The 27,597-nt window shown below is 40.9% G+C and overlaps 1 protein-coding gene across 2 annotated transcripts; it reads left to right on the top strand.

The window, feature by feature from the left end:
- On the top strand, positions 1-24,864 carry aars2 (alanyl-tRNA synthetase 2, mitochondrial (putative)). 2 transcript variants are annotated; one of them, XM_039015464.1, is made up of 22 exons: positions 1-264; positions 706-894; positions 1,153-1,298; positions 1,403-1,594; positions 1,930-2,074; positions 4,362-4,507; positions 8,435-8,543; positions 8,623-8,661; positions 8,878-8,992; positions 9,136-9,263; positions 9,998-10,142; positions 10,368-10,537; positions 10,790-10,903; positions 11,813-11,953; positions 17,142-17,279; positions 17,488-17,591; positions 17,974-18,082; positions 18,549-18,674; positions 19,103-19,213; positions 19,493-19,576; positions 19,830-19,943; positions 23,622-24,864. In XM_039015464.1, the coding sequence occupies exons 1-22, from the start codon at positions 10-12 to the stop codon at positions 23,793-23,795; spliced, it is 2,994 nt and encodes a 997-aa protein (XP_038871392.1). In that variant the 5' UTR covers positions 1-9; the 3' UTR covers positions 23,796-24,864. The 2 variants fall into 2 exon arrangements, with proteins under 2 accessions (XP_038871392.1, XP_038871400.1); XM_039015472.1 differs by lacking the exon at positions 17,142-17,279.
- Positions 24,865-27,597: the final 2,733 nt, after the last annotated feature.

Here is a 27,597-nt window from a genome sequence, read left to right as displayed (position 1 = left end):
GCTGCCAACATGGCGGCGCACATGAGACGCTTGACACATCGGTACAGAGCAGTGATAAACAATAATTTAACATCACTTACAAGCCTCAGAGGACATTTATCAAGGTCCTATTCTCAGGTTCAAACAGACTTTTCGTCTAATCGTGTGCGGCGTACGTTCACAGATTTTTTTCATGAACTCTACCAACACATAATTGTGCCATCCTCCCCTGTTCGTCCGCGGGGAGACCCGAGTCTCCTGTTTGTCAACGCAGGCATGAACCAGGTAAATTGAACAATCATCGGTTGGTTTTCACATGAAGTATTAGCTATATTATTGAATACAGTAGACACTCATTTGATTATTGGCAAGGGGCTATAGCGAAGAAAGCTAGCCTCATGCATGACACTGGAGATTTGACACCTCTGACAGTTCTGTTGCTCTATGGGTCCCGCGTGAACAACAGCATTGAGCGAGTGTAGTCTAGCCTACTAGCTAGTCTAGCCTACTAGCTAGCTATCTAAAGGCAATTCCAGTCAAATGCAGATTTGTGTCTTGTTGATTGTCAGTTGATTTTTTTGCATACTACTTAGTTATGCAAGTGAAAAGTTGTGTATACATACCATACCTTAGGCCATACATCAAATGCCATCATAGCTTTTTTGGGGTGCTCCAACTTCACTGGCTCTGAGTTGGAATGATGCCTCTCTTCTCCTCTTCACTTAGTTCAAGCCCATTTTCCTGGGAGCAGCAGACCCGCGCAGTGAAATGGCCACATACCGGCGGGTGGTGAATAGTCAAAAGTGTGTCCGGGCTGGGGGTAAACACAACGACCTGGAAGATGTTGGTCGAGATGTCTACCACCACACCTTCTTTGAGATGTTAGGAAACTGGTCCTTTGGCGATTACTTCAAGGTGTGTGACATACATGTAGCTTTGATCTATGATGCCATAGCAGTTTAAAAGGCAGGTGTAAAAGTGCATGTAAGCCTACTAAGCAGAGTTCATTTAAAGGTCTACTTCATGGAAATTTGCTACAATGTAAAAAGATAGTCTAGATGAGCAATTCATGTTTCATGAAATAACTAGTAAGGGGATAATAGGTTAAGGGAACACTATTGCATTTATGCCCCTTCAGATTAGAGCCATAAGCACTCTTATGTCTCTGTGCAGGAGGAAGCGTGCATCATGGCTTGGCGTCTACTCACAGAGGAGTACAGGATTCCTCCAGAACGCCTCTACGTCTCATACTTTGCCGGTGATGCCACCTCTGGTTTGCCAGCAGATGAGGAAACGCGCCACATCTGGCTAAGCATGGGGTATGAAAGCAAAAGTTTCCTCTCCAAGATAATAACAACTTCCTGACTCATTTGTGTTTTGATCCTTCGCCATTCTCTTTCATGGTTGATGTTTTTGTTTGTAGAGTGCCTTCTGATCACCTCCTGCCATTTGGGATGAAGGACAACTTTTGGGAGATGGGGGAGATTGGCCCCTGTGGCCCCTGCACAGAGATCCACTATGACCACATTGGGGGCCGTAACGCAGCCTCGCTGGTCAATGCGGACAGTCCTGATGTGGTCGAGATTTGGAACCTGGTCTTCATGCAATACAACAGGTGCTATACCTACTACCAGGGGCTTATAGTTTGGTTTTAAACCATACTAAATACTATTTAGAACATGCTGTTTAGTATAAAAACTACAGTAAGCAACAAATATCAACAAGTTAGGAACAATTTCTGCTAATGCTCATGCACTCTAACCTTGACAGAGGATGTTAGCAAGACGACAACATCTTTACATTATTGTGTGATGAAAATATATTCCATCTGGAGTACACTATAATATGGACTGTTATACTTTTTCCATGACTGAATCACATTACTAGGGTGGATTGTGTGTCTGTGTTTGCAAGCCTATGTCTGACTGTGCTTGCGTTTGGCTGTTCCAGAGAGGCAGATCACAGCTTGCGGTCACTCCCCCAGTTCAGCGTGGACACTGGCATGGGTCTGGAGCGACTGGTGACCGTTCTCCAAGGACAACGCTCCAACTACGACACTGACCTCTTTACCCCTCTGCTGTCTGCTATACAACAGGTAAGTTTAGTTTGTTTACAGATAATTAGGTACAATGAGATAGAGGATTGAAGAAAAACATTTAAGAAATTAAACAAAATACATGTGCAGGTGAGGAAGAGAAGCAGACATTTTATTTAACCTTTATTTTATCTGGGAGTCATACTGAGATCAAGGTCTCTTTTACAGATGAGCCCTGAATTACATAAATTACAGAAAATACACACATCAAAATCTAAATGCAAGCAGAAAGAAAAACACGGCCATTAAAAACAAACACATTCATGAGTAGTAAGATCCTTAATCAGCTTTGTGAATTTGCCCCAAAGGCATCATAACATAAAATGTAAGAACATTTAGAAGATTGTTCCACAAATAAGGTGCAAGAAAACAACTAAAAGCTGATTTACCTAACTCAGTATAGACCAAAGGAATTTCCAGAGTTAACCATCCCTGAGACCAGTTGTGGTAACTCGTATGTCTAAAGTTTAGTCATGATGTTAGGTACAGTGGGACTTTTTGTAAAAGTTCTTTAAAAATGAAAACATAGCAATATATCAACCTACTTGACATCAGAGGGCCTTTCCAACTTTCTGGTAGAGAATGCAGTGATGAGTACTAAAATTGTAGCGAGTGCTAAAGCGCAGTGTGCAATGATAAACTGCATCTAACGGCTTTAATGAAGTGGCAGCTGCGTTCATATAGATTATGTCGCCATCGTCTAGGACCGATAGGAACGTCAAATGAATAATAATTTTTATTCTCAGCTTCTTAACTCATCAATATGCTTTTTAAAAGACAGTTTTTCATCTATCCAGATGTCCAGATATTTGTAAGCATGGACACGATCAATATGGATACCACCAAAGTACATGTGCTTAAATCATCAGAATTATTTTTATGCGCTCTAGAGAACAACATATACGTAGTTTTACTTGCATTCAGTACTAATTCTGGTTAATAAAGTTTTTCTGTAATACAATGAAGGCAGACTGTATTTCAGACCAACCGTGGGGGACAATAGCATACACAACAGTATCATCGGCATACAAGTGCAGGTTACAATTATTTACAGACAAAGTCGATATTGTTAATGTAAAAAGTACAGGACCCAGAATCGACCCTTGCAGGAAATATCCAGGAAACCTGATTTAACGCCATCTGTAGATATAAATTGAGTTCTATCTGTCTAGTAATTATTATACATTACCAGTCAAAAGTTTGGACACACCTACTCATTCCAGGGTTTTTCCTTATTTTGACTATTTTATACAATGTAGAATAGTGAAGACATCACAACTATGAAATAACACATATGGAATCATGTAGTAACCAAAAAAGTGTTAAACAAATCAAAATATATTTTATATTTGAGATTCTTCAAAGTAGCCACCCTTTGCCTTGATGACAGCTTTGCACACGCTTGGCATTCACTCAACCACCAGCTTCACCTGGTGCAGAAGCCGGATGTGGAGGTCCTGGGCTGGCGTGGTTACACGTGATCTGCGGTTGTGAGGCCAGTTGGAAGTACTGCCAAATTCTCTAAAATGACATTGAAGGCGACTTATGGTAGAGAAATGATCAATCAATTATATGGCAACAGCTCTGGTGGACATTTCTGCAGTCAGCATGCCAACAGCATGCCAATTTCATGCTCCCTCAAAACATCTGTGGCATTGTGTTCCGTGATAAAACTGCACATTTTAGAGTGGACTTTTTTGTCCCCAGCACAAGGCACACGTGTAATGATCATGCTGTTTAATCAGCTTCTTGATATGCCACACTTGTCAGGTGGAAGGATTACCTTGGCAAAGCAGAAATGCTCACTAACAGGGATATAAATACATTTGTGCACCAAATTTGAGAGAAATAAGCTTTTTGTGCATATGGACACTTCTGGGATATTTTATTTCAGTTCATGAAACATTGGACCAACACTATACATGTTGCGTTTATATTTTTGTTCAGTATAGAATACATTTCAAAGATAAGAAGGATCTTAGCTGAGAATTAATCAAGATTATTTATTTTTTTAGCTAGGCAAGAAAGATAATGAACTAAACCTTCCCTACATAGGTAAAACAAAAAAACGTGATAAGTTGCTCTATTTGTGTCTGATTGTCCAAATTATGTGTCATAATTAATTTCACAATGAACTGCTATGGCTCTGTTGCTCCCACGGGATTAAATGAATGTTCACTGATGTCTATACCTTTCTTACAGGAGAGTATTAGTGCCAAATTATTTGTTTGTTTGGTAGTTTGTTTTGTTTATTTTTCTCATTTAGTTATCCTCTAAATCCATCTAGCGCTCCAATTGCCCTGAGTATAGAGGGAGGACTGGAGAAGCGGATGTGGGTAAAGTGGACATGGCATACCGCGTTGTTGCTGACCATGTGCGCACCCTGTCTGTCTGCATTGCTGACGGAGTCTACCCAGGCATGTCAGGGGCCGAGTGAGTCAAACTGCTGTTAGTCTCTTGCTGCACCATGCTCAGATTTTGGCTCGTGCACAACAGGCAATCTGAAAAATGCCAGACTTACTAAGCATTTCCACTTCATTGAGGAAGGGAATGATAACACCTAAAGGTATAAAAAACAGTAGTTAACACTAGAACAGCCTGACCTTTGAGCTTATAAGTACCCGCTAGAGGACGTTGAGAGTGTTACTAGGTGTCCCCGGCGTCCCCTTCAGCATCAGATGCATATCAACCCGCAAGGTGCCCAAATGTAAGCACCAACGCGTGATAAATAGAGCATAAACAGTTGTGAAGCATGAATAAATATTCATGGGAATATATCCATATAAAAATATGACAACAATCGTTATTTGTTTTGATAGAGTCAAGGATATGTTTTGTGTAATTCTACAAAGTTTGAGTGAAAAATATGCTATTGGAATAATATACATTTGGTTGTGTTTATAAAGGTCTTCGGTAACATTTTGAATACTAAAAAACAATTATTTAAAAAAACATAATAGAATTTTCATTTGTTTATGTTACGCTAGGCTATAAGTAAAAACTACTAGTTCCAGTCCATCACAAAGAAGTCCATTTATTGTTTCATTTTGGCAGATCTAAAGAAACATTGTGTAAAATAAGAAAATGTATTTAAAAAAAACAAAAACAGAATAGCATATTTTAAGTTTATTATGTTACTAGTGTCGTGACGTTGTATTGATTGTGACGACTGCTGTTCATCGAATGATTAACTGTTTATAATTATGTGATTAAATGAATCAGGTAATCATTAACTCAATAACCTGGGGCACCATGGGAAAGTTTGTTTTTATTGAGTTTCCATTTTCCAAATTAACTCAAAGAATATCAGAATATCGATTTTACAACAGTCGCTAATTAATCAATTTCTTCTACAGTCTCATACTGAACGTCGCATGATCCGTGAATCTGCACAAACCCGAGTCCCCACTAAATGTCCGTACCACACCAATTGAGTTGATTATTTATTTACTAACAAGCTAAAATTATAAGATAAGATACACAAACACACAGTCTAGGCGAGTGATTAGAACTTAGTACAATGAAACAGGTCCCTAGCGGGCCAACACAAAATGTTAATATCGAGAGTGCACGAGAGAAAAGCACACTTGGATACATTTGTAAACTATGCTTACTTTAGCCCTAACACCTTGCCCCGAACTGCCGCTCTTATGGGTCAGAATATAATGATGGAATGATCTCCTTGTGGACCGAGTTCCGACTTCTCCTCTGATGGCGACACTTCTGTTGTTACCGGGTGTAAGTCTCTGATTGTCCACATGATGTCAGTGTACTTTCTCTTAATGGTCTGTTTCCTCGCACTTGTTCTGAAAGAGGGGTCTTCTGAGGACGATCAGCAGTGTAGATGGTTCCAGCGTGGGAATGAAAGCAGTGTAGGCACACGATTCACTGGAGAGAATAACTGGGTGGTCCTGGTTAAATTCACCTTAGATACAGTTACTCAACCGTAGCATTGATTTTTACGAGTTTCTTTTGTCTTCTTCAACCTGGTGTTGCGTTTTGGGGTTGCGACTACTCGGACCTTGGCTGCAGTGCGTGGTCACCTAGTCTGATATGAAAATTCTTAACTCACATGTTTTTTATCCTCGGGTCAGAAAGGTGCGTTTCCGTCTTTATGGCAAGTTCTCTGGGGCGTTACGAGGCAAGTTACTAGTTACGAGGCAAGGTCTGGATTTAGCTCAGATCCAATTTAGACAACTAACTTCACATTTCATCTTTACAAAAACATTCTCTTTGATCTGGACATTTTCCACACAACGTACAGTATGCAAACATCAGGTACATATTATGAAAACTCTTCAAGTTACAATGTTTTTGTTATAACGTTGTCAATTAACTTTTAATAACATAAGAAAAACAACATTAATTTTCATATTCCATCTATCGTCATTACCACCATTTTGGCTGACGAAACATATTGTCCCAAAGTTCATTTATTGCATGTTACTGTTCTGAGGTAGGTTCTCCATAGGCCCATCATACATTCCATTCCTCCACACTGAGAAGACATAGGGATTTTGTCTGCTGCCTTAAGATTTACAATGAGTGTGAGGTGTCATAAAATCTTGATCTCTCCTCCGCTGGTGGGTGTGAGAGATGTCTCTGTAGGATTGTGGTCCACGGTAACCTGACCCGAACAGGCCATGACACTAGTCTTTGCTTAGTATCCAGAGAAATGCTGCTGTGTGATTGGTCATGTGCTGAAGGCATAGACAGCACAGATATTTGGAAATAGAGCTGCACCTCTTGAATTTTGAGAGTTATTTGACAAAGATAAGTGTCATAGAAACTGCAGAATATGCTCTTTCTGATATTATATAGAAATCAAAACGTTTTACCTGCATGTGACTGATGGAGGATTTGATAAAGTGATGCTCCTGTCCCTGCATCTGTCAATTACAAGATGTGCCTATCTCTTCATGTACAATTTGACAATTGATAATATTGTCACTCATCAGACTATTGTCAATTGAATCTTGTCTATAGGCTAACTGTTATCATGTGTTAAATAATTTTTGGTATAGTTTGTGTAGTTTCGGTGGGCCGGCTGCGCAGGCTGAGTGGCATCATTTATTTTCCCTCGCTCATCAACTTTGGTAGAGTCAAGGATATGTTTAGCATTATTCTGAAGGCCTACTGCAACACGTAAGCATGTTATTGTTTCCCTTACAATAAATGTGATTCGCAATAGAGATAGTGTAAATAACATGTAAAAGAGAATGGTATCAACCCACAAGGTGCACTGTGAAATTATTAACATGAGCGCCAACACTGATGAATAGACTCATCATTACACTATTGTTGTTCTAAATTAAATCAACTACTTCACCCTCCTTATCATTCAATTAGGACCATTTTAAATTTGACCGTGAAGTAACGTGCACAGTTATTGCCCATTCATCCATTTGTCATTCAGTGGGCTGGCATAGTTTGCTTCCCTTCACTCATCAACTCAGATAGTCAAGGATATGGTTTGCATTATTCTAAAGGGCTACTGCAACACATAGCATGTTTTTGTTTTCCCTTACAATAAGTTTGAATAGTTATTTTAAATAGTAAATATAAATAAAGTAAATATAGTAAATTAAACAGTCCCATAAGAGCTTATTTTTACAAAGTAAAACTTCAAAGAGAATGATATCAACCCATAAGTCGCGGTCAAATGATTTGCCTTAAACATGAGCGCCAACGCTGATAAATAGGCATGACACAAACTCATCATCACAGTATTGACTTTGTAATTTAAATCAACCTCTTCGCCCTCATTGTCATTCAGTTTGGCCTCATTTAAATTCCATTGTGAAGTAAGGTGAACAATTATTGCCCATTCATCCATTTGTCATTCATTCAGTGAGTAGAGCCAGAGAGACGCGTTAGTGCCTGGCTGTGTACCAACGTCCTACAGCGCATTGTTCGGCGGGTTAAGTTGGGAATAGGTGTGAATAAAACAGGAAAAAAGTCTCTTAAGGCTGTTTGTGATTTAAAAATTCTGACAAATGACCAATGTAAAGTACAAATATTTAGGAAAAGTCAGGGAAGGAGCAGGACTTACTTTTTCTGGGGGGGCTATTTTCTTTTATTTACAAAATCAAACATCAGTGGCCATTGGCCTATGGCGGTTCTAGTGTTAAAGGTTAAATTAACTGAGAGTCATATTTCAATCTAAAATGAACATATCTCAATCCCAAAGATTGAGAAAAAAGTTTGAAATGTGAAATTTGTTTGAGATTGAGACATATAGCTGAATTTACAAAATAGACTGTGGGAGGTGTGAACACATCTGACAATAATCTGACAATTGTAATTCTCATTCTCTTTCAATTATTGTGTTTGTGCGTGCTTTGTGTGTGCCTGCTGCAGATTGGTTTTACGCCGTATCCTCCGGCGAGCTGTGAGGTTCAGCACTGAGGTACTGCAGGCCCCTGAGGGAGCGCTGGCAAGCCTGGTACCCACAGTTGCCCACATCCTGGTGAGTTGGGCTGTGATATGAGACTTGTGACCTTTGTCATCATGGTCTTGATCCTCTCTCATCCACATCTTTTCTACAGGGTGATGCTTATCCTGAACTGCATAAAGAGACAGATAGGGTAAGTTAATTACCATGAAATGAGAGAAATTACATCAACAACACGCTTAATGACGGTTATACACCAGGAAGTAAAGTTCCTGCAATTAAAATAAAGTCTTGCATATACAAACTTCCTGACATTTCGTACACAGCCATTCACTTGACACACTTTCTCAGGTGAGTGGCAAGGAAGGTATAGTGATAAACTATTAAGATCTATTTTATTTATTTTCAGATCATGGATATAATCAATGAAAACGAGGCCCAATTCCTGTCCTCTCTGAAGCAGGGGCGCAGAGTGATTGACAGGACACTCCAGAGATTGGAGAACAATGACACTCTATTCCCAGGTCAGCTTCAGTACTAGGATACAGTACTGGGATAGGGTATGGTTTGTAATAGGGTATTTGTGGTATTCATTTTTGGGCCAATTTATTTCAGTAGTCAATCCTTTGTGTGTGTGTGTGTGTGTGTGTGTGTGCTTATCTCCTAGTGCCTGTGGCCTGGTCTCTGCATCGTAACCTGGGCTTTCCTCTGGATCTCATTGGACTAATGCTGGAGGAGCAGGGCTTGACTGTTGACCAACGGGCCCTTGATGTGTTGGCCATTGAAAATGAAAAGGTACCTACAGTCAGTGCTTTTCCTCTCCTTTTCTCTACATGAAGCAAATATTGCTAGTCTAATCTAGCTTCATGAAGCTGCATAGCAAAATACTAAAAAGTAAATGTCCAGTGTTTCCAGATTTCTATGAAATATCACCTGTAATTAATTACTATGAGTGAAATAGTTTTCCTTCCAAAAAATGGTAATTAAGTATTTCTGTGTTTGAATGGTGGGGACATACCCCAACAACAGTATGGTGTGGGCGTATAACGGTCATTAAAAATATTCATGTGAGGAGACCGCTGATTGATGAGCCAACATGACATCATGTGCTATGAGGATATTGCAACCATTTTTGAAACGGCCTGTTTGAGATTCAACTTTGAGGTGGAGTTCTTGTGTCTTTTCTCTAATTTATGCTTTGGCCACACATACGACTATAGGACGAGTCAAAAACAATATTTGGGTATGAGTTGAATGTGAGATTTTCACTGGACAGTTGCTTCAAACATTACACTTTTATGATTTTATCATACATTAGTTTGTTCCTTTACTCAACACTGAATTATTTCATGAGTACTACATTTTACATTAAAAGCATGAATTAATTCTTAAGAATAAATTATTTATGGTTTTAACCTATTGAAACTAAATGAGGCTGTCCAGCTTTTTCAGCAGCCTTTGCAGATAACTTTTTTTACTGAAAATGATCCACCCCATTCGATGGCTGTCTCTCCTCTCCCCACCACCAGCTTAGGTGTCAGGTGCAGACCTCTGTTGTGGATACGCTGGTCCATTTGGATCTGCACAGCCTAGCCCAGCTGCAGAGTGGAGAAGTTCCCCACACAGACGACTCTCCCAAGTACCACTACAGCTTGGCACAGGATGGCAAATATGGTATGGATGAGTTCTCGAGATTATGGACAACATGCTCACTCACAATTACAGTAATTAGTCTAAAACGGTTGGGTGCTGGATCTTCGCTACTAAAATCCTTAGAGAATGAGTTACACAGCACTCCAAAGGATAATATTCAGTCAATATATTATATTCAGGTCAATTATCCTTTGTTTTGCTGTCCATTTTATTCTCTCTGAAAGGAGCCCTGTGTCTTTTCTCCAGTGTTCCAGCCTTGCCATGCTACCGTGCAGGCCCTGTACTGTGGACAGACTCTTGTCTCGGAAGTGGCCGGGGGCCAGAGGTGTGGTGTGGTGCTTGACCGGACCTGTTTCTATGCAGAGCAAGGGGGACAGTCCCATGACCAGGGCTACTTCATCAGAGATGGACTGCCGGTCAGCATTAGCTACACCTTTTTTAGGACACCGTGTTTAAGTACACTGTGTCACAACGTGTGTCTGCTTGTTAGGGATGTACCTGAAAATGTGGGGTCCATACATTGAATCTTTCTGATGTCAACTTTCCTGCATATGAATGTCCTATCCCTCAGCAACATTTTTATGAAGCTATTGAAACTACATTCATTGAATCATTCCATTCATAGTATATTTAATAGCCTAGTTGGAATGATGTGTGTGTTCCCTCAGGATGTCCTGTACCCTGTTGAGGCTGTGCAGCTTGCTGGGGGATATGTGGTTCATCAGGTCACCGCTGCTGAAGTGCTGAGAAAAGGAGACCAGGTCCAGCTCTACCTGGATGAGGTATAGCATTTTCTACAGGTCGACTCACAATGGACCTTGTTTACACAGCAGTCATGATCATTTGAAATCCAGGCTAGTGGGGTCGTAGGAAGAAAGTGTTATTTTGAAGTCTCTGGAAAGTAGTGGTGAAACTATCCTCACGTTCAACCTTTAAATTAACAAATAAGTCATAAATCAACAGAGTATCTATAGTCACACTGTATTTGACTGCCAGCCCTGTTTAAACATATGTTGGTTACCATGGACCAGGGGTGTCAAACTCATTCCATGGAGGGCCTAGTGTCTGCAGATTTTTTGGTTTTTCCTTTCAATTAAGCCCTAGACAACCATGTGTGGGGAGTTCCTTACTAATTAGTGACCTTAATTCATAAATCAAGTACAAGAGAGGAGCGAAAACCCGCAGACACTCGGCCCTTTGAGGAATGAGTTTGACACATGCCATAGACAAACGCAGTATAACTTATAAAAAATATTTATTCATAAGGCTTCTGCAACAAATTAACTGTGGGTGTGTGTGTTATTTGTGATATGTGCTCTTTAAAGCTATCCCACGGGGCAAAAACTGGTTGAATCAACGTTGTTTCCACATAATTTCAACCAAAAAATATCAATGTGAGGATGTTGAATCAATGTGGAAAACTGATTGGATTTACAAAGTCATAAACGTAAGGGAATTTTTTATTTTTTTCACCCAACTTTTAACCTAAATCCAATGACAGGGTGACATTTTTGGTTGATTTCACGTTGAATTCACATGAACGTAAATCAAAACCCAGACGATGAACTGAAGTCTGTGCCCAGTGGGATGTTTGTGACGTATACTTTGTCATAAATATGATTATGATAATAGCATATTACATGTCATAATTTAATTTGATAGTAAGAAAATTCATGTTTATTCACATCCAGCCACAGAGACTAGCCTGCATGGTCAAGCACACCGCCACACACGTCCTCAACTTCGCCCTCCGTCAGCTGCTGGGTTCTTCTGTGGAGCAGAGAGGCAGTCATGTCGCTGCAGACCGCTTACGCTTTGACTTCAGCGTCAAGGTATGCAGTATGACCCGTGAATTTGATCATCTGTCGTTGTTCTCTTGGACTTTTTTTTTTATACTCATAGCAACCTTGGGTGATTCCGCTTATAGTATGACCAGTATCTTATATTATCTATCCACACATTGAAAACCAAGGGTGAATTTTTTTGTCATTGTAAAAACAGACCGAAATCGCTGACTACTCAGCACAAATGTCCGTAAAGCTAATTCTCTACATTAACTTGGAAATAATGGACGACGCTGCAGAACGAGGCGGAGCCGTTTGTTCTTTGTTCCGTTGCAACATTCTTATCCCTTGCTTGCTGTTAGCTAGCCACGGCTACACAGTCATTACCTCTGCAGCCAGAATAACAGCAAAGTTTATTCCGTTGCATTTGTTTAAGCTGTTTATCCCGCTTATAGAAAACAATACTATTAGATTACTATAATAGAATACTATAATATTATTAGATTTTTAAAATATTTTCATTTAAATAAGCAAATTCATACTTTCTCATCTTTTGGTTGCTAGAGTGACGCGACCCAGTCTTCCTTCGATTAGTTCAGTATTTATGGACGTGACCCAGTCGTTCGTTCTTTATGTTCCGGCAACGTTATCCCTTGATTGCTAATTAGCCAGCTAGCTACGGCTAACACAGTCACGACTTCTGCAGCCAGAATAACAGCAAAGTAGCTGTTTTCTATTGACATTCATTTGTATACATCCATAACAATAAGCTGATAATGCCTGATTTTGCCTGGCATAGCTAGAAAAGTTTTCCTCCTCGTCAGGACACTTGTCAACACTGACTGTTAATCACGAGGAGTTCACATAGCATTTTAAACACTGCTAGAAACTAGCTAAATAGTTTGTTGCTAGCTAACCTACCAATATGACAATCGAATTAAAACATATCAGTTGCTGAAAACAGCTGGTGAAACTAGAAACATGTGGGGAGATTTGACAGCTTTAGCGGCGAAGGGGACAGGAGAAATTCATGTTCATCACTTACAGTACCACATTAGGTCGTCAGATGCTCCCCCAAAAATATGTCTCTGCAGAAACACATCAAAAGCTAGCTAAATTTTTCCTCGTTGGAGCTGGATTTACAATGTATCCAATTCCAGTTTGTGTGGTTGTTGGTTTAGCTTTCTGTAACTTTGTAGCAAGTACAGTCTGCATGCCTTGGCGCATATTGCGTCATGATTGCGAGGTGTTCCGATATCTTTTCCAACTGTCCCGATATCTGGTTTTAGTATTCATTCTAGAATGCCCTTCTAGCCAATCAGAAACAAGGATTCAACAATGCTGTGTTATAAATAATATGTTTATGTTATATGTTATAATAGCATGTAATGTTTAAGTGATAATGCCCTCGAAGCCGGTGTTTGGCGGATATATTGACACCGGTGTTGTTAGCCGGCTTCGAGGGTATTATCACTAATACACAACGAGTTGCCAACATATTCAAATAATTATTGACATTTTCACTAACTTTATTTTGGTTTATTGTTACTATTTCATCCTTCCACAAGATATAGTCCCTACACAAGTCTAGGGTTGCTACCCAAGCCGGCTGGTCGTTCGTTCTATCGATTCGGTTGCCAGAGACGCGACCCAGTCATTAAGTCTTTTAGTTCTAAAACTATGGACTCGACCCAGTCGTTTGTTCTAAATGTTCTGTTGCCATGATGGCTGGCAACATTCTTATCCCTTGCATGCTAGCTAGCCTACTTTGGCTAACACAGTCACGTCAAACAATGGAGCCAGAATAACAGCAAAGTATCTGCATTTTCTTATGTTTAAGCTGTTTTCTAGGGATTTTTTTTGGGGGGGGGGGAATACATCCATAACAATGATGTGGGATTTCGCCTGTAGAACATTTGCCCTCTTGCCAGGCCACTGTTCAGAAGAGATAGCCAACTACACAGCTAACACAATCACTTCAAACTGAAGCTGGAATGACAGAAAACTAGCTGTATTTCGTGTTTTTTATTGACATTTCTTTGTATACAGTATATCCATAAAAACTATGCTGATTCATGATTTCGACTGGCTGAGAAAAGCTGCCAGCCGGTCTGTCTCGTCCTGACTCCCGACACGTTCATTACCATAGGACAGCTAGAGATCGAATTTCAATATTGAAACAATGTTGCAAATGTCGGAGAGGCAGATTATTACTAATCTCCGCTGTTGAAAACCGAATGCATTTCTAAAAGAAATGGGAGATACTGTCTAGATGCTTTTTACAATACAGTGCCTTCGGAAAGTATTCAGATCCCTTGACTTTTTCCAAATTTTGTTACGTTTCAGCCTTATTCTTTAAAAAAAATTAAATCCTCAGCAATCTACGCACAATACCCCATAATGACAAAGCGAAAACAAGTTTTTAGATATTTTAGCACATTTATTATAAAATCAAAAATAGAAATACCTTTTACATAAGAATTCAGACCCTTTGCTATGACACTCGAAATTGAGCTCAGGTGCATCCTGTTTCCATTGATCATCCTTGATGTTTCTACAACTTGGAGTCCACCTGTGGTAAACTCAATTGATTGGACTTGATTTGGAAAGGCACACACCTGTCTATATAAGGTCGACCGACCGTGCATGTCAGAGCAAAAACCAAGCCATGAGGTCAAAGGAATTGTCCGTAAAGCTCCGAGACAGGATTGTGTCGAGGCACAGATCTGGGGAAGGGTATGAAAAAATGTCTGCAGCATTTAAGGTCCCCAAGAACACCGTGGCCTCATCATTCTTAAATAGAAGAAGTTTGGAACCACCAAGACTCTTCCTAGAGCTGGCCACCCGGCCAAACTGAGCAATCGGGGGAGAATGGCCTTGGTCAAGGAGGTGACCAAGAACCCGATGGTCACTCTGACAGAGCTCCAGAGTTCCTCTGTGGAGATGGGAGAACCTTCCAGAAGGACAACCATCTCTGCAGCATTCCACCAATCCGGACTTTATGGTAGTGGCCAGACGGATGCCACTCTTCAGTAAAAGGCACATGACAGCCCGCTTGTAGTTTGCCAAAAGGCTCCTAAAGACTCTCAGACCATAAGAAACTAAATGTTCTGGTCTGATGAAGCCAAGATTGAACTCTTTGGCCTGAATGCCAAGCGTCACTTCTGGAGGAAACCTGGCACCATCCCTACTGTGAAGCATGGTGGTTCCAGCATCATGTTGTGGGGATGTTTTTCAGCGACAGGGACTGGGAGACTAGTCAGGATCGAGGCAAAGATGAACTGAGCCAAGTACAGAGAGATCCTTGATGAAAACCTGCTCCAGAGTGCTCAGGACCTCAGATTGGGGCGAAGGTTCACCTTCCAACAGGACAACGACCATAAGCAAACAGCCAAGACAACACAGGAGTGGCTTCGTGACAAGTCTCTGAATGTCCTTGAGTGGCCCAGCCAGAGCCCAGACATGAACCTGATCGAACATCTCTAGAGAGACCTGAAAACATGGTGTAGCAACTTTCCCCATGCAACCTGACAGAGCTTGAGAGGATCTGCGAAGAAGAATGGGAGAAACTCCCCAAATACAGGTGTGCCAAGCTTGTAGCATCATACCCCAAAAGACTTGAGGCTGTAATTGCTGCTAAAGGTGCTTCAACAAAGTACTAAGTAAAGGATCTGAATACTTATGCAAGTGTGATATTTCATTTTTTAATTAAAAAAAAATCTGAAACAAATTCTAAAATCCTGTTTTTGCTTTGTCATTATGGGGTATTGTGTGTAGATTGCTGAAAAAACAATTTAATCAATTTTAGAATAAGGCTGTAACCTAACAAAATGTGGAAAAAGTCAAGGGGTCTGAATACTTTCCGAAGGCACTGTAGATCTGGTATATACTGTACATTGCCTGGCTGAGCTGATGAGACAGTAGTTTGTGTAGTCAGATGGAACAGAGTAACTTGTGGGATAGACACCGGCTGGAATGCGGTTTTAACCAATTAGTATCTGGGATTAGACCCACCCGTTGTATAATAACAATGTAATAGTAATAATATCTTGAATAGATAAGGCCCCTGTAGCCTACGTTTGGATGACTTAAATGTTGTTTTTATAAAACACAAAGAAAACAAGACCAAGCCAATGCAGTATTTTATTAATTGAATTGAATTGATTGTTTGCACAGCCTACACATTCTGTGTTTGATTTTTTTTTAATACTCATTGTAGAAATTATAATTGACAGTTTTGCTTGTCATAAAAAACTTCAGCAACTGATGATTTTGTGAACGCTTTCCATGTTCAATTTTAAAGCCGGGCAAAGTATGAGGTGATAGCATCACTGAAATCACTGCTGCTGTGGTCAGGCTATGGTAGGCCCTGTGGTACCTGGCCCTCCCTTCCAGTTGCATTGCTGGGAATGATTTGTTGTTGTACTTCATCCTCCTCAAAAGCCTCATTATGAATTTCACAGAAATTATACAGCTAACAGCATGCCATAATTAGTGTGTTTATTGTGTCAATGTGACAGTCATTGCGTTTAAGCAAACACCTCCATCTTCCCTTCAGTCGACCAAAAGCCCTCTACAGTCATGCGAGAACTACTCAACCTCTCACTACAGTTGGTCTTTTATTATACTCTATAGAGGCAACAAGTTGCGCAGAAATAGCCATCCATCTTTTTACTCACCTTGTTGCATGCTTTTGGATGAATATGCTGAGAAACATATCCAACCTCTAACTCTTTATTCATCCTTAAAATCCGCTGGCCTCGGCTTTGTTGTGTGAGCCTACTGTGTCGGTTTAGGCAGATCGTTTGCTGTTGTCCTGCTGCTCTTACATCCTTCAGAATATGCATAATGGTCCCGACATTTCAACAATACTGTTGATTCAAGGAAATCATAAGAGAAAGTAAAAATTATTGTAAATTGGTCTCCATGTTTAAGCTAGTAGGGTTTTAATGCAGACAGTCCCAGAATTCCCAAAAACATTCTGATACATAAAAAAAAAATACATTGTGAAACCCAAACGTATTCTGTGGAATTCTTCCAAATGCAACAGGGTAACAAATTTCATGTGACAACGCCCTTAGAGTAATCACATCCCTGTTATGAATAATGTGAAGTTATATGCATTGCCAAAGTCCAGTAGATAAGCAAAAAAAAACTCACTTTTTGTATAGAAGCATGAAAACGCTTTTTTGGATGTAATAATAATAATAATAGATTTTTGGTGGTCACTCTGTAGGGATCATTGAGTATTCCCCAGCTCCAGGAGATTGAGAGGAGCATCCACAACATTATCACAGAGAATAATGCGGTGTACATAGAAGAGGTTCCCCTGGCCCGGGCTAAAGACATCCCAGGTCTAAGGACTGTGGATGAGGTAACTGTGTGTTGATTTGGGGACACTCCTACCCAGATTAAAGTGAATAATGTTGATAATAATGGTGTTTTTGTAAAGTGTTATGCATTATGTTGCTAAGAGCATGAACAAGTGTCAACCCAATGGTTGCAATTTCTAAGTGCACGATATTCTGCATAATAGTGTGTTGGCATTGGAGGATTCACAAATCCTCTGTAATTCTTCCTAGGTGTACCCTGATCCAGTGAGAGTGGTGTCCGTGGCAGTTCCCGTAGCAGACCTGTACGATTCTCTGACGGACAGATGGACGTCAGTGGAGCTCTGCTGTGGGACGTAAGTGTTGTCTGTCTGTCTGTCTCTCACTCAATCACTCTTTCTCCCTCTCTATGATAGATTCAAAAGGCATTTTTAAATATAGGACTTAACATTACTTGTTATTTACCATAAGATATTACGAAATGACAATATGCACAGCCTCACCTTTCGGCATTTGAGGATGTGGCAAATTGTTCAATATACTGTAAAAGAGCCAACATATGAAAATGAGAAGAGACAGTAGAATTTATACATTTTATCGTGGGTTAAGGTTAGAAACGGATCATATATTTGGAGGAGTAGATTTGACAATTCCTATAGTTGTGAACAATGCTAAATATTATATGTTCATTGGCTGTTTCTAAAGGGCTACTAGACCAAGCGTTTTTCTCTTTTTCAGGCATTTACTGACGACCGGGGAGATCGGGGATTTGGTTATAATTTCCGAGAGGCAGATGGTTAAAGGGATCAGCCGTATCGTGGCAGTCACTGGAGACGACGCCAGAGAGGTGTGTTATATAAAAGCAAGAAGGCATAAAACTAAATAGGCCGTGACTTATTGTGAATATACCAGAGGTGCATAGTAGCGGACTATATACAATCATGTCACTTTATCCCAATTATTCTCATGTTTTACAACACCAGTTAGTCCCTCGCTCAAGACTTTTGTGTTGCTGGTTCAGTATTAATTATGTACATTTTCCTATTTAGGACGTCATGTATCACTGATCTTTTAAAAAACACTCCATGATCAAATAAGCATTGGATTGTTGGAGGCATGGGCTTGTGGGAGTTTCCACCATATTTCTTAAACCAGTCATTTCCTTTCAAATTAGTGAAGGGGAGTGAATAAGTGCACACTTTGGAGGAAGGAGAGATAATTGGTACAAAGCCCAAGTTGAAAGTTTTACAGAATCACAAGTAGCTTTCAACGAGATCCATTCTGATATGTGTCGTTGTTTTGTTGGCTCACAGGCTCGAGAGGCGGGTCAGGTCCTGACCCAGGAAGTGGAGTCTTTGTCAGCACGTCTTGCAACGGTCGCCAGCCCCTCCCTCGCAGGTGCCAACCGGCTGGCCAAAGAAGTGGGCATACTGACAGATGTATGTGTGCTTTTCCACTCCCTCCCTACTGACCTAACTGATGGTCATTAGACAGACAATATTGAAAATGCTCCAAAAGGCAACTTCAGAGAGTATAAAATTATGGCCTAAGTGTTTGAATAGCCGAGAGCATGGGACCTGCATTTTTTAATTTTAGTTATTGATATAGCCTTGTTCTGTTCAATGTTCTCCACCTATATAGTACTCTAAATACCCCAATTCATGTTGTTAAGGTCAAAAGAATACAAGATAAAAATTGCTTACACCACTCAAACCAGTGATGGTTCGAAACTTTTAAGCCAATTTTCTCAGAATCATCTTTTTGCAGATATAACCTTATAGTCCCAAGCTACCACATTACTTTAAATAGTTAGAATTAAATGTGAATATGACACAAATGCTTAGGCCTTATTTGTGTTTTGTCCCAGGCAGTGGATTGCACTCCCATACCACAGTGGAAGCGGAGGGAGCTTCAAACTCGCCTCAAAGGTCTACAGAGGACGACCAACACAAGTATAAGGAAACTGGAGACCAAAGAGGTATCACAAGCACACAACCCCATTGTCCTTTCAAACGTGTATTATATCCTCCACAATAACTATTTAATGTGACAAGTAAAAATACATGAAAATGATCGATGTACAATAAACAAAGTTGATCCTGTTTTCAAACTTTTTGTATGCAGGAAGACACATGAGTCACAACAGCATTATAAAACAATCACAATAGTTAATGCATGATAAATAATGGTAATGTACATTATACTATTGTACTTTTAACTATTTTCTCTTTCTTACTTACTTTTGTTCCATTTGCAGGCTGCTGTGAAAGCCCAATCACTGTTCAAAAAGAATGGCAACAAGAATATTGTAGTGGACACTGTGGACACAGACTCTATATCAGTATGTTTTTCATCTGAATTTCTGATGAGGCTAAGTAGGTGTTTAACGTTCACAATTAGATCACTTTGCCCCATATAAAACTAATGCATCAGTATTCACAGAGAGTGAGCACTTTCAGTGCAATCATCGTTTTTTTGGAAACACCTTAGATTCTAATGATGCACTTAAAGTGGGATCTAATGATGAACTTACCATTACTAAGGCTCTGGGAAACTGAGCCTCGATGTAGTTGATCCCATTGCTCTCATTATAGGTGCTGATGAAGACAGTGAACCAATACAGTGACAGAGCCCCAGGGACCCTGATCATGCTACTCTCCCACCGGCAGCCATCGGGGAAGGTCCTGTGTGCGTGCCAAGTGCCCAAGGTATAGGGTCTAGCTCTTACATCACTGTATTTACTGATACTGCATTGTCTCTCAATAGGTCAAGGGTGGGTGGGACTAAATACATAAAGTGCCTTCATTTCTTAATGGTAAAAAAAGATAGGGGAGGATGAAAAATGCCTTCCTCAGTTGGATTCGCCCCCTCTAGGCCACAATTTAAGTATTTTCTTCCCAGGTGTAATGCAGGGCATTATCGCTGGGATATGAGGTTACACCAGGACCTGAGTCTATGTTAAAAGTGCAAAGTTTTAGAAATGTATCCCTATGCTAATCCTGTCCCTATGCTCATTTTACCCCATAATCAAGGTAAATTGTGCCAAGAGACCACTTATTTTGGACAACTATGTTTTCAAAACGGTTATGTTAACATGAATTCTGATTATTTTCAGGGATGAACAACATCCTGAAATATTTGTAGATATCTATGTTAGAAAGAATAGTATATTTCCTTTGATATAGTGATCCTGAATGTAAACAATGGCTCAACATACCCCACTCTCACCTACAATGCATTTGGAAAAGTATTCAGACCCCTTGACTTTTTCCACATTTTGTTACGCTACAGCCTTGTTCTAAAATGGATTAAACTATTTATTTTCCACATCAATCTAAACACATTACCCCATAAAGATAAAGCAAAAACAGTTTGTTTCTTTATTTTAGCAAAAATAAATAAATACCTTATTTACATAAGTATTCAGACACTTTGCTTGGAGACTTGAAATTGTGCTCAGGGGCATCCTGTTTCCATTGATCATCCTTGATGTTTCTACAACTAGATTGGAGTTCAGTTCACCTGTGGTAAATTCAATTGATTGGACATGATTTGGAAAGCCACACACCTGTCTATATAAGGTCCCACAGTTGACAATGTATGTCAGAGCAAAAACCAAGCCATGAGGTCGAAGGAATTGTCCGTAGAGCTCCGAGACAGGATTGTGTCGAGGCACAGATCTGGGGAAGAGTACCAAAACATTCCTGCAGCATTGAAGGTCCCCAAGAACACCGTGGCCTCCATCATTCTTAAATGGAAGAAGTTTGGAACCACCAAGACTCTTCCTAGAGCTGGCCGCCCGGTCAATCTGAGCATTCGGGGGAGAAGGGCCTTGGTCAAGGATGTGACCAAGAACCCGATGGTCACTTTGACAGAGCTCCAGAGTTCCTCTGTGGCGATGGGAGAATCTTCCAGAAGGACAACCATCTCTGCAGCACTCCACCAATCAGGTCTTTACGGAAGCCACTCCTCAGTAAAAGGCACATGACAACACCTAAAGGACTCTCAGACCATGAGAAACAAGATTCTCTGGTCTGATGAAACCAAGATTGAACTCTTTGGCCTGAATTTCAAGCGTCACGTCTGGAGGAAACCTGGCACCATCCCTACGGTGAAGCATGGTGGTGGCAGCATCATGCTGTGGGATGTTTTTCAGCGGTGAGGACTGGGATCAAGGGAAAGATGAACAGAGCAAAGTACAGAGAGATCATTGATGAGAACCTGCTCCAGATCACTCAGCTCAGACTGGGGCGAAGGTTCACCTTCCAACAGGACAATGACCCTAAGGACACAGCCAAGACAATGCAGGAGTGGCTTCGGGACAAGTCTCTGAATGTCCTTGAGTGGCCCTGCCAGAGCTAGGACTTGAATCCGATCGAACGTTTCTGGAGAGACCTGAAAATATCTGTGAAGCAACGCTCCCCATCCAACCTGACAGAGCTACCTGTTTTTGCTTTGTCATTATGGGATATTGTGTGTAGATTGATGAGGGGAAAAAAACAATTTCATCCATTTTAGAATAAGGCTGTAACGTAAAAAAATGTGGAAAATGTCAAGGGGTCTGAATACTTTCTGAATGCACTGTATGACAATACTCTCGAATAAAAAAAAAAAATGTTTTGTTTTTACTGTCGCCTTATATGAAACATTTGATCTCAAATCCAAAAATGCTGCAGTATAGAGTCAAATTAAAACATGTAGCTTCACTGTCCAAATACATATGTGTATATACACTGCTCAAAAAAATAAAGGGAACACTTAAACAACACAATGTAACTCCAAGTCAATCACACTTCTGTGAAATCAAACTGTCCACTTAGGAAGCAACACTGATTGACAATAAATTTCACATGCTGTTGTGCAAATGGAATAGACAAAAGGTGGAAATTATAGGCAATTAGCAAGACACCCCCAATAAAGGAGTGGTTCTGCAGGTGGTGACCACAGACCACTTCTCAGTTCCTATGCTTCCTGGCTGATGTTTTGGTCACTTTTGAATGCTGGCGGTGCTTTCACTCTAGTGGTAGCATGAGACGGAGTCTACAACCCACACAAGTGGCTCAGGTAGTGCAGCTCATCCAGGATGGCACATCAATGCGAGCTGTGGCAAGAAGGTTTGCTGTGTCTGTCAGCGTAGTGTCCAAAGCATGGAGGCGCTACCAGGAGACAGGCCAGTACATCAGGAGACGTGGAGGAGGCCGTAGGAGGGCAACAACCCAGCAGCAGGACCGCTACCTCCGCCTTTGTGCAAGGAGGAGCAGGTGGAGCACTGCCAGAGCCCTGCAAAATGACCTCCAGCAGGCCACAAATGTGCATGTGTCTGCTCAAACGGTCAGAAACAGACTCCATGAGGGTGGTATGAGGGCCCGACGTTCACAGGTGGGGGTTGTGCTTACAGCCCAACACCGTGCAGGACGTTTGGCATTTGCCAGAGAACACCAAGATTGGCAAATTCGCCACTGGCGCCCTGTGCTCTTCACAGATGAAAGCAGGTTCACACTGAGCACATGTGACAGACGTGACAGAGTCTGGAGACGCCGTGGAGAACGTTCTGCTGCCTGCAACATCCTCCAGCATGACCGGTTTGGCGGTGGGTCAGTCATGGTGTGGGGTGGCATTTCTTTGGGGGGCCGCACAGCCCTCCATGTGCTCGCCAGAGGTAGCCTGACTGCCATTAGGTACCGAGATGAGATCCTCAGACCCCTTGTGAGACCATATGCTGGTGCGGTTGGCCCTGGGTTCCTCCTAATGCAAGACAATGTTAGACCTCATGTGGCTGGAGTGTGTCAGCAGTTCCTGCAAGAGGAAGAAATTGATGCTATGGACTGGCCCGCCCGTTCCCCAGACCTGAATCCAATTGAGCACATCTGGGACATCATGTCTCGCTCCATCCACCAACGCCACGTTGCACCACAGACTGTCCAGGAGTTGGCGGATGCTTTAGTCCAGGTCTGGGAGGAGATCCCTCAGGAGACCATCCGCCACCTCATCAGGAGCATGCCCAGGCGTTGTAGGGAGGTCATACAGGCACGTGGAGGCCACAAACACTACTGAGCCTCATTTTGACTTGTTTTAAGGACATTACATCAAAGTTGGATCAGCCTGTAGTGTGGTTTTCCACTTTAATTTTGAGTGTGACTCCAAATCCAGACCTCCATGGGTTGATACATTTGATTTCCATTGATGATTTTTGTGTGATTTTGTTGTCAGCACATTCAACTATGTAAAGAAAAAAGTATTTAATAAGAATATTTCATTCATTCAGATCTAGGATGTGTTATTTTAGTGTTCCCTTTATTTTTTTGAGCAGTGTATATTCACACACTCTTACCCACCTGTTCTCTCTCCATCACACCAACACTCACTCCTCATCTTTCTCTCCATAGGGCTTTAGTGCTCTCTCTGCCAGTGACTGGGCCCTGACAGTGTGTGCCCGCCTGGGAGGGAACGCAGGTGGCTCTGCCACTGTGGCAAGGGGCACAGGGAGTGTGGCCAACCTCACTGAGGCACTCAGGTGTGCTGAAGAGTATGCACAGGACAAGACCCAAAACAGATGCTAAGTAAAAACGTCCAGGGATCACAAGCCCACATTTACCATAGGGTGGAGGTAAAATACACCCCTGTTCAATGGAAAAGTTCTCCAACTGCCACATGGGGGGTTGATGACAAAAGTACATATTACAGCATACTACAGGTTGGAAGAACCTACAATTTTGGGGGGGGGAGAATGACTGTGAGAAGTTCAGTTCGGGTGACTTTTCAAAGGACAGCCTATTCTAAAATGAAATGATACTGACATCTAAAATATAATTTCCCCTGTTGTAGCATAGTAGCTATAAATAAATAGGCTGAGGGTTACCCATCTGCATTCAACCCATTGGGCTAATCATTAGCTAGATCACAAACTCTAAACATGATCTTGTTGCTAGTTAGCAACATATTGATGATTTGAATGTCCCACTGGCACTCATCCAAGGATCATGTACTGTGAATACCACCTGCCCCATGGTACGTTTAGCCCTGGTCTTCCTATGCATTCAACACCATTGGTGAGTGCTAACGAGCATAAACCATGCCACTGCTAAAAACTCTGGTTCTAAAATGGTGCAGTTCACAAATTTTGGGGATTTGAGAAATACATTGAGTAAAACTAGAAAGCTCTGTGATCCTCCTCTTTTAAGTGGCCATCAAAACTGATTTCAAAGGTGTGTTTTCCAGCAACTACATTAAGAATGTTGTAGGCCACAATGACTTGGCATGCATGTTTTTCTCCACTGCAATTTGAAAGCACTTTGAGGGATTTTCTTTTCTCTCATAGAATGCGACGGCCCAATTTAACCCCTGCTCCTATTTTATCATGGATGCAAGTGTCTGGAATTTCTGTCAGGACTCAGTATGTACATGTGTATGATAAGCATTATGAATAGGTAGTCAAGACAGTGTTTGGAGATGTGTATTGTTGTATTGTGCTTCTGTCCTAAGATTGTGGAGAATAAGGAAAGTCTAGTTTGTCCTGCGATGTACTGAATGCCAGCCTTGTAATAATTAACAATTTATGAGTGTAAGGATTATGCATATTCCAGTTGTCTACTTTCTTTGTTTTAGAAGGAATAAAGACATTTGAGGTAATTTATTATTGTACAATGTTCACTAATTATTCACTTGATAACCTTGAGTAACTCAAAGCTCACATTTTTACAATAGGTATAATTGTTTATTTTAAATTGTTAAGGCATAATGGCAGTGTTATTGAATCCAAAATTGTTGTACGACAGTTACACTTTTTTTTGGTAAGTCTCTTGTGCTGTAAAATGACATAGAAACCCATCTCCAAAACTCCACATACATTGAATTCATATACTAGATGGATATTCTCATTACTTTCCTATGTGTAAAGCCTGTGTCTATGTATGCTGATGACTCAACATACACGTCAGTTACCATAGAAAGTGCAATCACTGCAACGCTAAACAAAGAGCTGCAGTCAGTTCTAGAATGGGTGGCAAGTAATAAGCTAGTACTAAATATTTCAAAAAGTATTGTATTTGGGAGAAACCATTCACTAAACCCTAAACCTCAACTAAATCTTGTAATGAATAATGTGTAAATAGAGCAAGTTGAGGAGACAACTGCTTGGTGTAACCCTGGGTTGTAAACAGTCATGGTCAAAACATGTTAATGCAACGGTAGCTAAGCTGGGGAGAGTTCTGTCCGTAATAAAGTGCTGTTCTGGTTTCTTGACATGGCTATCAACAAAACAAGTCCTACAGGCCCTAGTTGTCGCACCTGGACTACTGCTCAGTCACATGGTCAAGTGTCACAAAGAGGGCCATAGGCAAGTTACAGTTGGCCCAGAGCAGCACGGCTGGCCCTTAAATGTACACAGAGCTAACATCAATGACATCAATCCTCAAAGTAGAGGAGAGATTGACTGCATCACTACTTGTCTTTGTGAGAAGTATTGACATGTTGAAAGCACCGAGCTGTTTGTTCAAATGACTAGCATACAGCTCTGACAACCATGAATACCCCACAAGACATACCACAAGGGATCTCTTCACAGTCCCCAAGTGCTGAACAGACTCTGGGGAACAGACTCTGGGAAACGCACAGTACTACACAGAGCCATGAATTCATGGAACTCTATTCCAGCCTTTCTCAAACCCCGGTCTGTGGACCAGCGTTGCTCCATGGAGGAATGCTTGCCGTTCCGTGGCATATTTGTCTTGAATATGATCGCTTTTTGGGGGGGTCCGCGGCATATTTGAATCTAATAAATCTAGCCATACTTGCCATAGGCCTACTTCACTGAGGTATAATAAGAACTGGAGACTGCCTCCAAGGTGTGTCCGCCTGTTGTTTTCAAGGTCATCTACTCATGTTTGCATACACTGATTCATGGACCGTTTATATACGGGTTGCATCCAGTTTATACGGACCAACATCACATGCGCACTAACACTCAGCACTCACGGGGAGCAGCACGAGCAGCGACGACGTCATCACATCATCCAAAAACATGGCAGACATTGGATGAATATAAACTGTTAATGTCTTCGGCTGTGAGTGATAAAAACTAAATCGTCCTCAACTTCAATGCTACACTGAACAACAATATAAAGTCAACATGTAACAATTTCAACGATTTTACTGAGTTACACTTCATATAAGAAAATCTGTCAATATTGAATTAAGTTTATGACCAATTGAATATGTAAACTATTCTACTTGTGTTTACTTGTGTTGTTGGCAGAGGAAAATTAAATGTGGACAACAATTTTTGATTAGATAATTCAGTATTTGCATAACCAAAGGTACCGGGTCTCAGCTCTGCCTGGCTCTCATTTGGATCATAGGTACCGGGCCTCGGACCCAGCGTGATCCGGCCCAATTTAACCCCTGCTCCTATTTATTATGGATGCAAGTCTCTGAAATTTCTGTCAGGACTCAGTATGTACATGTGTATGATAAGCATTATGAATAGGTAGTCAAGACAGTGTTTGGAGATGTGTATTGTTGTATTGTGCTTCTGTCCTAAGATTGTGGAGAATGAGGAAAGTCTAGTTTGTCCTGCGATGTACTGAATGCCAGCCTTGTAATAATTAACAATTTATGAGTGTAAGGATTATGCATATTCCAGTTGTCTACTTTCTTTGTTTTAGAAGGAATAAAGACATTTGAGGTCATTTATTATTGTACAATTTTCACTAATTATTCACTTGATAACCTTTAGTAACTCAAAGCTCACATTTTTACAATAGGTATAATTGTAGATTTAAATTGTTAATGACTGACCATGAGAATCCAAATAGATCAGGTTTGCAATGAATAACTTCAATCAGACCCCCTCTCACCCATAGAGGGGGAAGGAAAGAATTAGTGGGGATTAACAACTCATGCCCTGTTGTTAATCAAGGGAGAAGATCCAGGCCTGTGCTCTCCAAATTCACCAAAGAATGTGCTTTGTCTCAACAGACCCTTTTGCCTACTTACAACCTTGAATTAAAATAGATTTTTGGGGGGATTGTATCATTTGATTTACACAACATGCCTACCACTTTGAAGATACAAAATATTTTTGATTGCGAAACAAACAAGAAATAAGACAAAAAAACGGAAAACTTGAGCGTGCATAACTATTCACCCCCCCAAAGTCAATACTTTGTAGAGCCACCTTTTGCAGCAATTACAGCTGCAAGTCTCTTGGGGTATGTCTCTATAAGCTTGGCACATCTAGCCGCTGGGATTTTTGCCCATTCTTCAAGGCAAAACTGCTCCAGCTCCTTCAAGTTGGATGGGTTCAACTGGTGTACAGCAATCTTTAAGTCATACCACAGATTCTCAATTGGATTGAAGTCTGGG

Source organism: Salvelinus namaycush, chromosome 2, assembly GCF_016432855.1.
Source record: "Salvelinus namaycush isolate Seneca chromosome 2, SaNama_1.0, whole genome shotgun sequence".
NCBI classification, from domain to species: Eukaryota; Metazoa; Chordata; class Actinopteri; order Salmoniformes; family Salmonidae; genus Salvelinus; species Salvelinus namaycush.
Note: the sequence above shows the minus strand (reverse complement) of the source record. Positions and strands in the feature narration are given on the sequence as shown.

What these genes read in the sequence shown, in the direction of transcription:
- aars2 (XM_039015464.1), top strand. Translation starts at nt 10, where the DNA reads ATGGCGGCGCACATGAGACGCTTGACACATCGGTACAGAGCAGTGATA. An exon ending in CCTTTGGCGATTACTTCAAG is followed by an intron (nt 895 to 1,152) that starts GTGTGTGACATA and finishes GTCTCTGTGCAG; the next exon opens with GAGGAAGCGTGCATCATGGC. An exon ending in CCAGGCATGTCAGGGGCCGA is followed by an intron (nt 4,508 to 8,434) that starts GTGAGTCAAACT and finishes TGCCTGCTGCAG; the next exon opens with ATTGGTTTTACGCCGTATCC.